The 11,409-nt window shown below is 50.6% G+C and overlaps 2 protein-coding genes across 2 annotated transcripts; both read right to left on the minus strand.

Annotated features, from left to right (window-relative positions):
• Positions 1–1,326: 1,326 nt before the first annotated feature.
• Positions 1,327–7,240, minus strand: gpr63 (G protein-coupled receptor 63). The gene is made up of 2 exons (XM_056580633.1): positions 6,655–7,240; positions 1,327–3,715 (listed from the first exon to the last, which is right to left on the minus strand). Exon 2 carries the CDS (start codon positions 3,606–3,608, stop codon positions 2,388–2,390), a length of 1,221 nt encoding a protein of 406 aa, XP_056436608.1. The 5' UTR covers positions 3,609–3,715; positions 6,655–7,240; the 3' UTR covers positions 1,327–2,387.
• A 2,214-nt stretch (positions 7,241–9,454) lies between these two features.
• On the minus strand, positions 9,455–11,249 carry ndufaf4 (NADH:ubiquinone oxidoreductase complex assembly factor 4). Its single transcript, XM_056580636.1, has 3 exons — positions 11,030–11,249; positions 10,844–10,941; positions 9,455–9,900 (listed from the first exon to the last, which is right to left on the minus strand). Exons 1-3 carry the CDS (start codon positions 11,172–11,174, stop codon positions 9,598–9,600), a joined length of 546 nt encoding a protein of 181 aa, XP_056436611.1. The 5' UTR covers positions 11,175–11,249; the 3' UTR covers positions 9,455–9,597.
• Positions 11,250–11,409: the final 160 nt, after the last annotated feature.

The following is an 11,409-nucleotide window of genomic DNA, read 5'->3' on the forward strand; positions in this document are numbered from 1 at the left end:
TTTATATCTGCGCCAACTCCGCCTTGTTTGTTTAGTCTGAATACAGCACCAAATGTAATAAACAATCGCGCTTTTTAAATCCCAGCCTCACTTGGACTACATTTCATTCTTTGGGGTGCTTTAGTTTTATAACGCCTACATGATAGTAGGCTAGTACACGTCCGTCATGATCCAGATCTTCAGACAGACAGACAGACGTCTAGAGGAGGGGTCTGAAGTAGGCCTCCCCACTCCAGAGAGGATTGCCATGGAAACAAGCATCTCTCCCGAACTAAAGCCAGATAATATCTCCTCCCCACTGGTGAGACCCGCGCACTAAAAAAAGACAACTTTCACCTCCCGTTGCGGGACGTCATTGTTGACGTCATAAATTCAGTTCAACCTCTCAGCTCCCGATGTTTGTTCAGGCTACATGACGGGTTTGATATGCTATGGTTTTGCGTGTTAAACATCAACATGTATTGTTATCGCACCTCAGGCGCGTCCGTTCATCGTTCAAACTAAACGAGTGACCTCTTCTCTCGTCACGACATTAGAGTGTGAACCCAGGCGCCAGAAATTAGTCCTAGTTTAAACAGCGGCCCCCCAGGGTCCTGTTAGACGCCATTAACTCAAAGAGAATATCAACCATCACTTCAACACAGGATCACGGCGGCCCACGACACCGCGCGCCCTCCGGGGAGACGTTTAGAGTTACGGTTGCCTGGCAACCTCCTCCGCGATGATTAAAGCGGCCTTCAAAATCCCGCCCCCCCGCTCACTCATTAGTCACCGCGGGCTGCATAATGAGGCCCTCGGAGCGCTGATTAAGAAGTGTCTGTGTGTTCCACTCACCGGTCTCCCAAGGAGTGGAAGGCGGTCATCCAGATCGAGGCCTCCCTGAGGGCCCCGCAGGTCGTCGGGGAACTGGAGGCTAACAACACAGTGAACTTCTGCTGTGTTGAGGCACGACCGTGTCCGATTTCGGCTTGGGTCCGAGTCTCTGGACCTCTCTGGACCGCGACCTTCCCGGAGGTGAACTCCTCGTTGATGGTATTTTAAAGGACTGACATTAGGGAAGTCGGCTTGCTTTGAAACGCCTCGCTTCGTAAATCACTCGCACCGTTTAAATTAACGACAGCAGCCGAGTGAACTAGGAGCACCGGGCCATCTGACACCTGCGCTGACTGGGAACTGACTGCTCCGGTGGGGCGATACATGGGGGCTCCGGTGGGGGGAGACACGGGGGCGTTTGACGGTTGTCGAGGTGGGCACGTCGCTAACACGTTACCCATGGGGCGCTGCTGGTATCAACAGAGCTGCCACTGGTTCCAGTGAACACACCTGACAGGAAGTGAGAGTCCCCGGCGGGAAAGAGCAGGCGCGTGCATCAGACCTGAGCTAATTAGCAGCTAATTAGCAGCGCGCTAGCTCTCCGACAAACAGCGGTGTGTTCGTTATCCTGGCCGTGCTATTAACCCAGACGGATAGGCGGGGTCAACTCGAAGAGTTCCACACATTGCCGATGATTAAAGACAAAGTACATTAAGTTACACGGTATAAACCGTCCAACCAGCTGCCTCCGTTTAATATACTGAAGAAATTTGTTTGATAAAAAAAATAAAACGAACATCTTAAGACAGTGTTAACAAGGTAAGAAATGCCTGTTTTTATTACATTCAACTGAAGTACAGTACACTGTAATTGCACATGTTCACTAGATATAGCAGCAGTCTGACCGGCAAGTAGGCTAATCATCAATAGGCACATATAAAAAAAAACACAATCGACAGAAATCCACAGTTAAATCAGGTATAATTCTTGTAATGTGGCCATTTATAGAACATGTTTAAAACGCACGTAAGCAGATATTATACAAGCCATGGAAAAACGACGCACCACCGCTTCAAGATTTGGCAGATGGGTGAGGAGCTGAAAGCCTTCCTCACCTCAGTGGCTCCCAGCCTCTTCGGCCCCTGACGCCCTCTGGAGCGCAGATCATTCACCCCCAGAAACCCACCGACCCTCAACCCCAACGGCTGACATATCACCGTCCCAGTGACGGCAGGAATGATTCAAATTGGTTTACTTGTGGCTACGAATCATTAGGTAGTCCACACACACACACACACACACACACACACACACACACACACACACACACACACACACACACACACACACACACACACACACACACACACACACACACACACACACACACACACTTATCAAAAGTGTATCCTCAAATATCTACAACAGCTTACATGTCTGCAATCTTCCAGGACCCTGATAATATGCATATCAGGCGGGGCCCACCAAGAAGTGGGTTTCCCCGGGGGGCCCCCCAGATCAGGGGACAGCGGGCCCCCCCAGGTGGGGGGGGGGGACAGCGCCCCCTGACGGCGCTACACCACCGAGCGGTGCTCCCCACAGACGTACACGGCGCTGGGCTGTATGCGACGCTTGGTGTGGCCCGGCAGCTGCGGGAGGAACTTGAAGTACTTGGGCATGAGGTCCAGGCAGGCGTCGCGGAACTTCTTGATCTGCCAGTAGTAGATGAGCGGGTTGAGGGCGGGCCGGAGGTAGCACAGCCAGAGCAGCCAGGCGCTGGTCTGGAAGAAGCCGTCCTTGTGGTAGAAGGCGCTGCTGAAGGTGGCCAGCAGGCTGTAGGCCGCGAAGGGCGCCCAGCACACCGTGAACACCGAGAACAGGATGAGGATGGTGGTGAAGGCGCGCGTCTTGAAGCCCATGTCGATGTGCATCTGGAAGGGGCGCTGCAGGCTCATGAGGCCCAGCTTGCTGGCCTGGCTGAGGCAGATGCTGTCGGTGTGGCTGTGGACGCGGACGGCGTTGTGCCGCAGCGTGCTCAGGATGCCCAGGAAGGTGTACAGCATGACGGCGAAGGGCACGAAGAAGAAGGCCAGCGTCAGCGTCACCACGTAGCCGCGGTACGCCGCCTCGGGGCTGTAGCCGAACACGCACTGCGGCGCCCGCGACGGCACGGGCAGCGACGGGTGGCCCACGGCCAGCGGGAAGGCCAGGGCGAAGGCCAGCGCCCAGGACACGACCACCAGCGCCTTGGCCCGCCGCGGACTCAGCCGGTCCTGCTTCTGCACGATGATGAGGAAGCGGTCCACGCTGATGATGAGCAGGATGGCCGAGCCCTCCACCACCAGCAGCCAGAAGAGCATGGCCGACACGCGGCAGAACGTGTCGCCGAACACCCAGCGCGTGGTCACCACGGTGACCAGCGCCAGCGGCATGCTGAGCGCGGCCAGCAGGGCGTCGGCCAGCGCCAGGCTGGCCAGCAGGATGTTGATGGCCGAGCGCATGGCGGAGCGCCGGTACACCATCAGGCACACCACCACGTTGCCTAGCAACGCCATGAGCAGCACCACCACCAGGGCCAGGCAGAAGAATACCTGGAGGGGCAGCCCCACGCCCGGGGCTGGGGGCGCGGCCGTGGGCGGGGCCGGGGGCCGGGGGGAGGAGCTCTCCGTGGCGTTCCCCTCCATGGCGCCGGGGGGGGGCGTGGCCGACAGGTTCAGCAGTCCGACGAGGGCGGCGTGGACGGCGGTCTGGACGGGGGGGGGCGCGGCGGGGGCGCTGAGCGTAGGGCGGACCATCCCGCCCCGCTCCTCCTCCTCCTCCTCCTCCTCTGGGAGGGGGGGGCGGCGCTAAGCATGCTGCCCGCCACGCCCTGACCCCAACCTCACTGCTGCCATCGGCCCGCCTGCAGGGGGGGGGGGGGGGGACACGTTAGAGAGAGACCTCACACACACACACACAGAGAAACACACACACACACACAGACAGAGAGAGAGACACACACAGAGAGAGACACACATACAGAGATGAACACACACACAGATACACACACACACACACACACACACACAGAGAAACACACACACAGAGAGAGAGAGAGAAACACACACAAAGAGAGACACACATACAGAGATGAACACACACACAGATACACACACACACACACACACACACACACACACACACACACACACAAAGAGAGACACACATACAGAGATGAACACACACACAGATACACACACACACACACACACACAAAGAGAGACACACATACAGAGATGAACACACACACAGATACACACACAAACACACACAGACACACACACCTAGACACACACAAAGGAAGGCCTTCAGAGTGTTTACTTAACACTAGCGACTGCGCTGCTTCGCAACGCTACACATGTAGCTCCCGCCCTAGCATGGAAAAACAGTCATAACCAATAATAACTAGTTGGTTTACTAACAAGGATATTCCGTCAACTAGTTGTTATACTAACAATGATATTCTGTCAACTAGTTGTTATACTAATAATGATATTCTGTCAACTAGTTGGTTTACTAACAAAGATATTCTGTCAACTAGTTGTTATACTAATAATGATATTCTGTCAACTAGTTGGTTTACTAACAAGGATATTCTGTCAACTAGTTGTTATACTAATAATGATATTCTGTCAACTAGTTGGTTTACTAACAAGGATATTCTGTCAACTAGTTGTTATACTAATAATGATACAGTATTCTGTCAACTAGTTGGTTTCCTAACAAGGATATTCTGTCAACTAGTTGGTTTCCTAACACTACTACCCAGCGGTCAGCTCCCCGTACGCGTCACAGATTGGCCCGACGCTCCAGAGGTCAGGGGGCACTCAGAGAACCAGTCGTTTAAACACCAGTCATCTAACTGCAGCCTCATCGAGACCATCTATAATGGTTCCCACATTTCAGGGATTTAATAAGCCTCTTATCACAAACAATAGATCCTAATCACAACAATAACAGAGCACTCTAATGATGATGCGCTTTATCTCGTTCCTGTGGGGCAGCACGGGCGAATCAACCAATTACAGAAAACTAGCCCGCGGTCCATTAGCCGCGCAACTTCCTAATGGACGTTAAAACAAACCCGCTATTCTGAAAACACGTGTGCTGGTTCAACTCTCAGATAAACACAGATCCTCTTTATCTCCGGTCCATTAACCCTGACCCAGTGTTTGATGGATCTGCCGTCTCTTAAACCCGCGGAGCAGCACTCATCACTTATTGAACGCACTAATTGTATGTCGTACTTATTAGTAGTACTTCCAATGTGTAGCATCTTATCCTAGCTATCTCCGTGTTTCAGAAAGATGAGGAGCAGGTACATATGAATATGGTAACTCTTTCATACTCATGATTACAAACAAGATCTGTCCTTCTGTGTTATGGTCGCCCCATAGGAACTTCAGGTCCTGTTCCATGTATCAATCAGTCCTGCCTTCGACATCATGTGGGAACATTGGTATCAATGGCAGTTATCTTTAACTCCAGAAAGCTCAGCAAACATCTGGTAGGCCTACCAGTGTTCAGGTTGTGTACCAGGCATAACTTAAGACCCCCACCCCTCCTACCTATTGTAGGTTGTACGTCCTGGCACTTATTGTACGCACTAATTGTATTTCGTACTTATTAATAGCACTTCCTTGTGTAGCATCTTATCCTAGCTATCTCTGTTGTATAGGGGGAATGGGTTGACCTAGCGATGGTAAGTGCTTGCCACTTGGTTCTATGAACATCCTGACTGTACCAACAGCAATATATTGTTGTCTCTCCTTCTTCTGACAAATGTACTTATTCTAAATTGCTCTGGATTAAAGCGTCTGCTGAATGCAAAAGATGGTTCTGAGCTCAAGATCTATCAGCATAAATTTCACAGCTATAACAAACGTCCTACGAGATAAAATACTTTGCACAATTGACAGACCTCTCACGCTCACGGTAAACATTCCTGGAGACCGAAGCAAAGCCGTGGTCAACCTCAGAACCGGTAAGGAACCTCAGGTGAGGAACCTCGGGCAGAGAACCTCGGGCAGGGAACCTCAGGTGAGGAACCTCGGGCAGGGAACCTCGGGCAGGGAACCTCAGGTTAGGATGTCCCTAACCCTAGACCACAGACTATATCTGATTTAGTCCCATTACATAACCCCCCCTCGCAACCAGGTCACCGTGTTTCAGAGAGATGTGGAGCAGGTACGTATGAATATTGTAACCCTTTCATACTCATAATTACAAACAAGATCTGTCCTTCTGATTTATGGTCGCCCCATTGGAACTTCAGGTCCTGTTCAATGTAGCTGTATCAGTCCTGCCTTCGACATCATGTGGGAATCAATGCCATTGATTGGTATCAATGGCAGTTTTCTTTAACTCCAGAAAGCTCAGCCTACATCTGGTAGGCCTACCAGTGTAAATGTTGTGTACCACTTCTAGAACCCAGTGTGTGTGTGTGTGTGTGTGTGTGTGTGTGTGTGTGTGTGTGTGTGTGTGTGTGTGTGTGTGTGTGTGTGTGTGTGTGTGTGTGTGTGTGTGAGCACAAGCCGCTTTCTGAAACGTGGTAAGACACCAAAATGGAAACACACACACACACACACACACACACACACACACACACACACACACACACACACACACACACACACACACACACACACACACACACACACACACACACACACACACACACCTAGAGCTAGGGGACACTAAGCAGAGCAGACACTACGGTCGCTGCATTTCATCATTTAGTAAACAGCATTTCAATGGGGATGATGGGAGATGTTTACTGATCATATCGATCGATCACGTTACCTCCTTCATTCTCCCATGACGGAGCAGCTGCTTGAACCGGAGCAGCGATAGCAGCTAGGTCTCCGTCCTCCAGACCGTCTTCAGATCTCTGGTGCGGCCAACTATCCTCCGCTTCCTTCGACGTCGTGTGTTGTTGTTCTCCAGAGCAGATCAATCCCCGGGATGTACAGTGATGCTCCTCCAACACAACGGAACGATCCAGGAATCAGACCCGTGGATCACAGTCGCTTTGTCTCCGTAGGAGTCCGGGAGCTTCCCGACATGGACTGATGGAGAAGAACCAGGATCATGAGGGCCACTTTGCTCTCCTGGATGGTGATGTCGTGTGTCTCCGCAGCCTTCCTCCCTCCACGGTGACGACCCCCCGGGGTTAACCGACACCGACACGCACCAGTCCGGAGCCGCGGAGGAGGGCTAGGTCCCGCCTCCTGGAGAGTTTCCTCCAATGGAAACCGAGAGATTGACGAAAGAAGGCGTCGGTCTCCAACGAGAAGGTCTCTTAAGGGCAGAGGAAGTCCCGCCTGGTCCAATCACATCCCCCCCCTCCAGAGGAAGTCCCGCCTGGTCCAATCACATCCCCCGCGTTGCTCAGTGTTATTGTTCTTTAATGTTAACATCTTGTACCATGGAACTTGTGGATGTTTGGAACGCGCATGTGTAACAGAGTTAGAAATAACCTATTTTGAATTTCTAACCATCTTCGGGTCCACTTATAGTTTGAGCCACCGGTTGAGTTGTAGTTTGAGTGGAGTTGTAGTTTTAGAGACTCCTGGTGCGTTGTAGTATCCCTCGTTGCGGAGGAAGGGCAGGTGGTTGTAGCACAACAACCATCCCTTAGGAATTATAACTCATCTAGTATTCTTTAGAAAGCACATTCTATATCAGAAACTCAGTAAACCTTTTGAAATGATCGGAGAAAGAGATTCAGTGAAATATGGGGCAAGATATGAAATGACAAAATGTATAACAAAGTAGTTTATTAAGAAAGACCATGTGCGCATCAGCGGCTTTCAGACGACCAAAGAATACAAACAAACCTTTTGCACGTCTGAGTTCAGAGAACCAAGTTCTCCAGAACCAAGTTCTAGTTCAGACAGCCCGCTGCCCATCTTCATCCTGAGAGCAGCTCTACAGTAGAAGCTCTAACCCCTCTGATGACAGAGCAGCTCTACAGTAGAAGCTCTAACCCCTCTAATGACAGAGTAGCTCTACAGTAGGGCTGTCAAAACGAACTTCGCTATTCGAATACAATTCGAATTTTTCAAAAAAGGAGAACATTCGAGTGCGGCAACTAACGTTCGAACTTTTTTTTTTTTAGCAAATTTTATTGACAAGTCAAGAATTACATTTAACTTTTGCCTAGCAACCACGCAAATCAAAGTCAACGTTGTGCGTCGTGACGTTCGGCATTGTATGCTTACAAGATGGCGGGGAGCAGCGCGCGAGCAGACACAGAGCTGGAAAGCATAGGTACGAACACACCAAACGCGTACCCGCGTAAAGATTTACGCGCGTAACGCAGCTAAAATGTTGCTTGACCATTTTGTGTCAAAAATGGTCCTACGCAGCTACGCGCCTACGCTCCTACGCGCCTAGATGAATCCATGTCCATGCAAGTGAACGGAGCGTTCCCTATTCGTCATAACTATCAAACCAAACATCCTTCACATTCACCGAGCGAACATTACTGAAGTAAAATGCACATTTCTCGCTAAAAATGTTTCCATAAACGCATTTAATGGCGTAACTATGTTACTATTTCCACCCAGAATAAAGAAAGTTGTCGGCCGTGGCTGCGCTGGAGTCCGAGGTAGGAAACCCAAACGCTGCGGTGTTTGGGTGATAGAGTTTAGATCGGTTTAGATTAAATAATCTCGGATATAAATAACAATAATCGGGTTAAATAACTTCACATGGTGTGTCTGGTGTGTTTCCAGCATTCGTAGTGTTGATCAGCAGATATATAGTCCGCCAAGACGTTGAGGTTGCTTAGTAACCAGAGACTCTGTCCATGCAAGTGAACGGAGCGTTCCCTCTTCGTCATAACTATCAAACCAAACATCCTTCACATTCATCTCGTTGTCTGCAAGCTGGGCGGCAGACAACATCTTCATTAAACATCATTGCTTGAATATTTCTGGCGTTATATCTTACCTATTTATATAAGTTTTGTATTGATTTTGTAAAACTTGTTGCAAATGTTGCATAACAGATTTGGTTGACGCGCCCTCTAGTGGACGCGGGACGTAGGCCTAATAATAAGATGGTATCGGTGTATATAATGATATAATTAAAAAAAATTAAAAAAAACATTAAAATATTCGAATATTATTCGAATATTCAACATAAGAAGCATTAGAAATTCGAATATGATTTGAGGGGAGGATTGACAGCCCTACTCTACAGTAGAAGCTCTTACCCCTCTGATGACAGAGCAGCTCTACAGTAGAAGCTTTAACCCCCTGTGATGACGTAATATCGCTACTCTTGATATAAATTAATTATGTGGCCATTGTTTTATGGCAACATTTTGACAGAATTATAGACAAAAGATTTGAACGAAAAAGTTCCAGAATGGGAGGCTGTGGTTGGGGGCTGAAGCCGCCTCACTTGACCTGGCTCTGTTGGACTGGGTTAGGCTGCACCACTGAGGCCCTTCACTCATCAGATGGATTTTAACCCTCATGGTTGACTGAAATAAAATGGAAATCCCCCAAACAAACAGAGTCATGCCTGACCGAAGCCTGGACCCACTCATGATCGAGCTCCAACATCAGGGCCTTCAAACGGGGGGGGGGGGGGGGGGGGGGGGGCCTGCTGTACAAAGATCAGACCTACTGGATCGTAGCTCCGTACGGCCCGTCCTAAAGCAGCATCACAGACGCTTCCCTGCGATCAATAATAACTTCACTGGGATCAATAACTACTCCGCCCGCTGCCCCCCTAGGAGCCCTTGATCTGCTTCTGGCCGTCGCGCTGCGGCGGGAGGATCTTGACGTTGAAGGGGATGAAGAACTGCAGCAGGGCTGCGGTGTCGGCCGGCGCCAGGCAGTACTCCAGGGCCACCCTCTCCGCCGTCCACGTGGCCGGCTGCGTCTTGTGGCTGTTGAGCGCCCGCAGCGCCTCCACCAGGGACAGCCGGCCCTTGGGGACGTCCGTGATGTCCGCCAGGCCGTGGCCCGGCCCGGGCAGGCTGAACTTCAGGGGGCGGCGCTCCACTGGGAGGGCTGGGGGCCCGGGCACCGGCTGCAGGGGGGAGGGGGGGGGGGTGGGCGGAGAACCAGGTGGAAGAATGTTCTGGATTAATGGGCTTCATAAAAAAAAGCCTGTTGATCTATCCAATCCACCCTACACGGGTGGATTCAGGTTAAAAACATTCTCACATGGAGCATGGTGTCCGAATAGAAATTGGTTCCTCCCGTCTCCCATGGCCTTCCAGCTCAAGGTTTTATAGAAACTCGAGGTCAATGTCGACTCATTAAGACTCGTTTGATCGCTGGGAAACTCATTTAAAGTCTTGCAAACACAATACAAGCAAACCATTTAACTCCACTACCACAACCGGTCTGTTTAAAAAGGTCTCATGGTTCAATATGGGATCACCGCCTGTTGATGCTCTAGTCCTAATCATATCTTTATACCTCAACAGGCTCGTGATACTAGGACACATTTATGTCATGTATGAAGACATTTCCAGAGAGTAACCGCCTCTTAACACGGTGAAGGTTCGCATCATAACCCGGTGAAGGTCCGTATCATAACCCGGTGAAGGTCCGTATCATAACCCGGTTAAGGTCCGTATCATAACCCGGTGAAGGTCCTCCGTATCATAACCCGGTGAAGGTCCGTATCATAACCCGGTGAAGGTCCGTATCATAACCCGGTGAAGGTCCGTATCATAACCCGGTGAAGGTCTATCATAACCCGGTGAAGGTCTATCATAACCCGGTGAAGGTCCGTATCATAACCCGGTGAAGGTCTATCATAACCCGGTGCAGGGTCCGTATCATAACCCGGTGAAGGTCTATCATAACCCGGTGAAGGTCCGAATCATAACCCGGTGAAGGTCTATAACCCGGTGCAGGGTCCGTATCATAACCCGGTGAAGGTCTATCATAACCCGGTGCAGGGTCCATATCATAACATTATAACATGACGCAGGAGATGTAAGATGAGGACGGGCTCTGACCTCTGCGGGCAGCGGGTCCTCGGACTGGACCCACACGGTCTTCAGGAGCGACACCAGCGGCTCATTCTTCCCGTGGATGACCTCCGAGTCACCGGCCGCTGCCGAGGGAAAGGTTGGGAGAGAAGGTTTAATATCCCCGGTACCGGAGACGACCCCGGGCCTCCAAACGGGACGGTGTGGACTCACCGTCTGAGCTGCTGACTGGAGGTAGGACCGGGGTCTTGTGCCTCGGTGCGGCGAGAGGTTTCTCCTTGGATATCTCACGGATAACGCGGTTTTCTAGATTAAAATTCCTAAACATACGCGAAACCCGTGCGCCCATGTTGGACATGTTACTTAACCGGGTGACTAATAAAGTTCCGGCCTTTATTTACGGCGAGAGAGGAGGTTCCTGCGCCTCCGCCGCGTGGTCGGAAGAGGAACTTTAACATCGTCATTTATTTTCAATGCCAGCAGATGGCAGCATTTACATTTATTAATAAAAGTGGCGCAGTAGAAAATAGACTATAAATATGACTGGCCGAGGTAAACCAAATCTGCTCATTATCAGGCCAAACAATGTGTTA

This window comes from Gadus chalcogrammus, chromosome 21 (genome assembly GCF_026213295.1).
Source record: "Gadus chalcogrammus isolate NIFS_2021 chromosome 21, NIFS_Gcha_1.0, whole genome shotgun sequence".
NCBI classification, from domain to species: Eukaryota; Metazoa; Chordata; class Actinopteri; order Gadiformes; family Gadidae; genus Gadus; species Gadus chalcogrammus.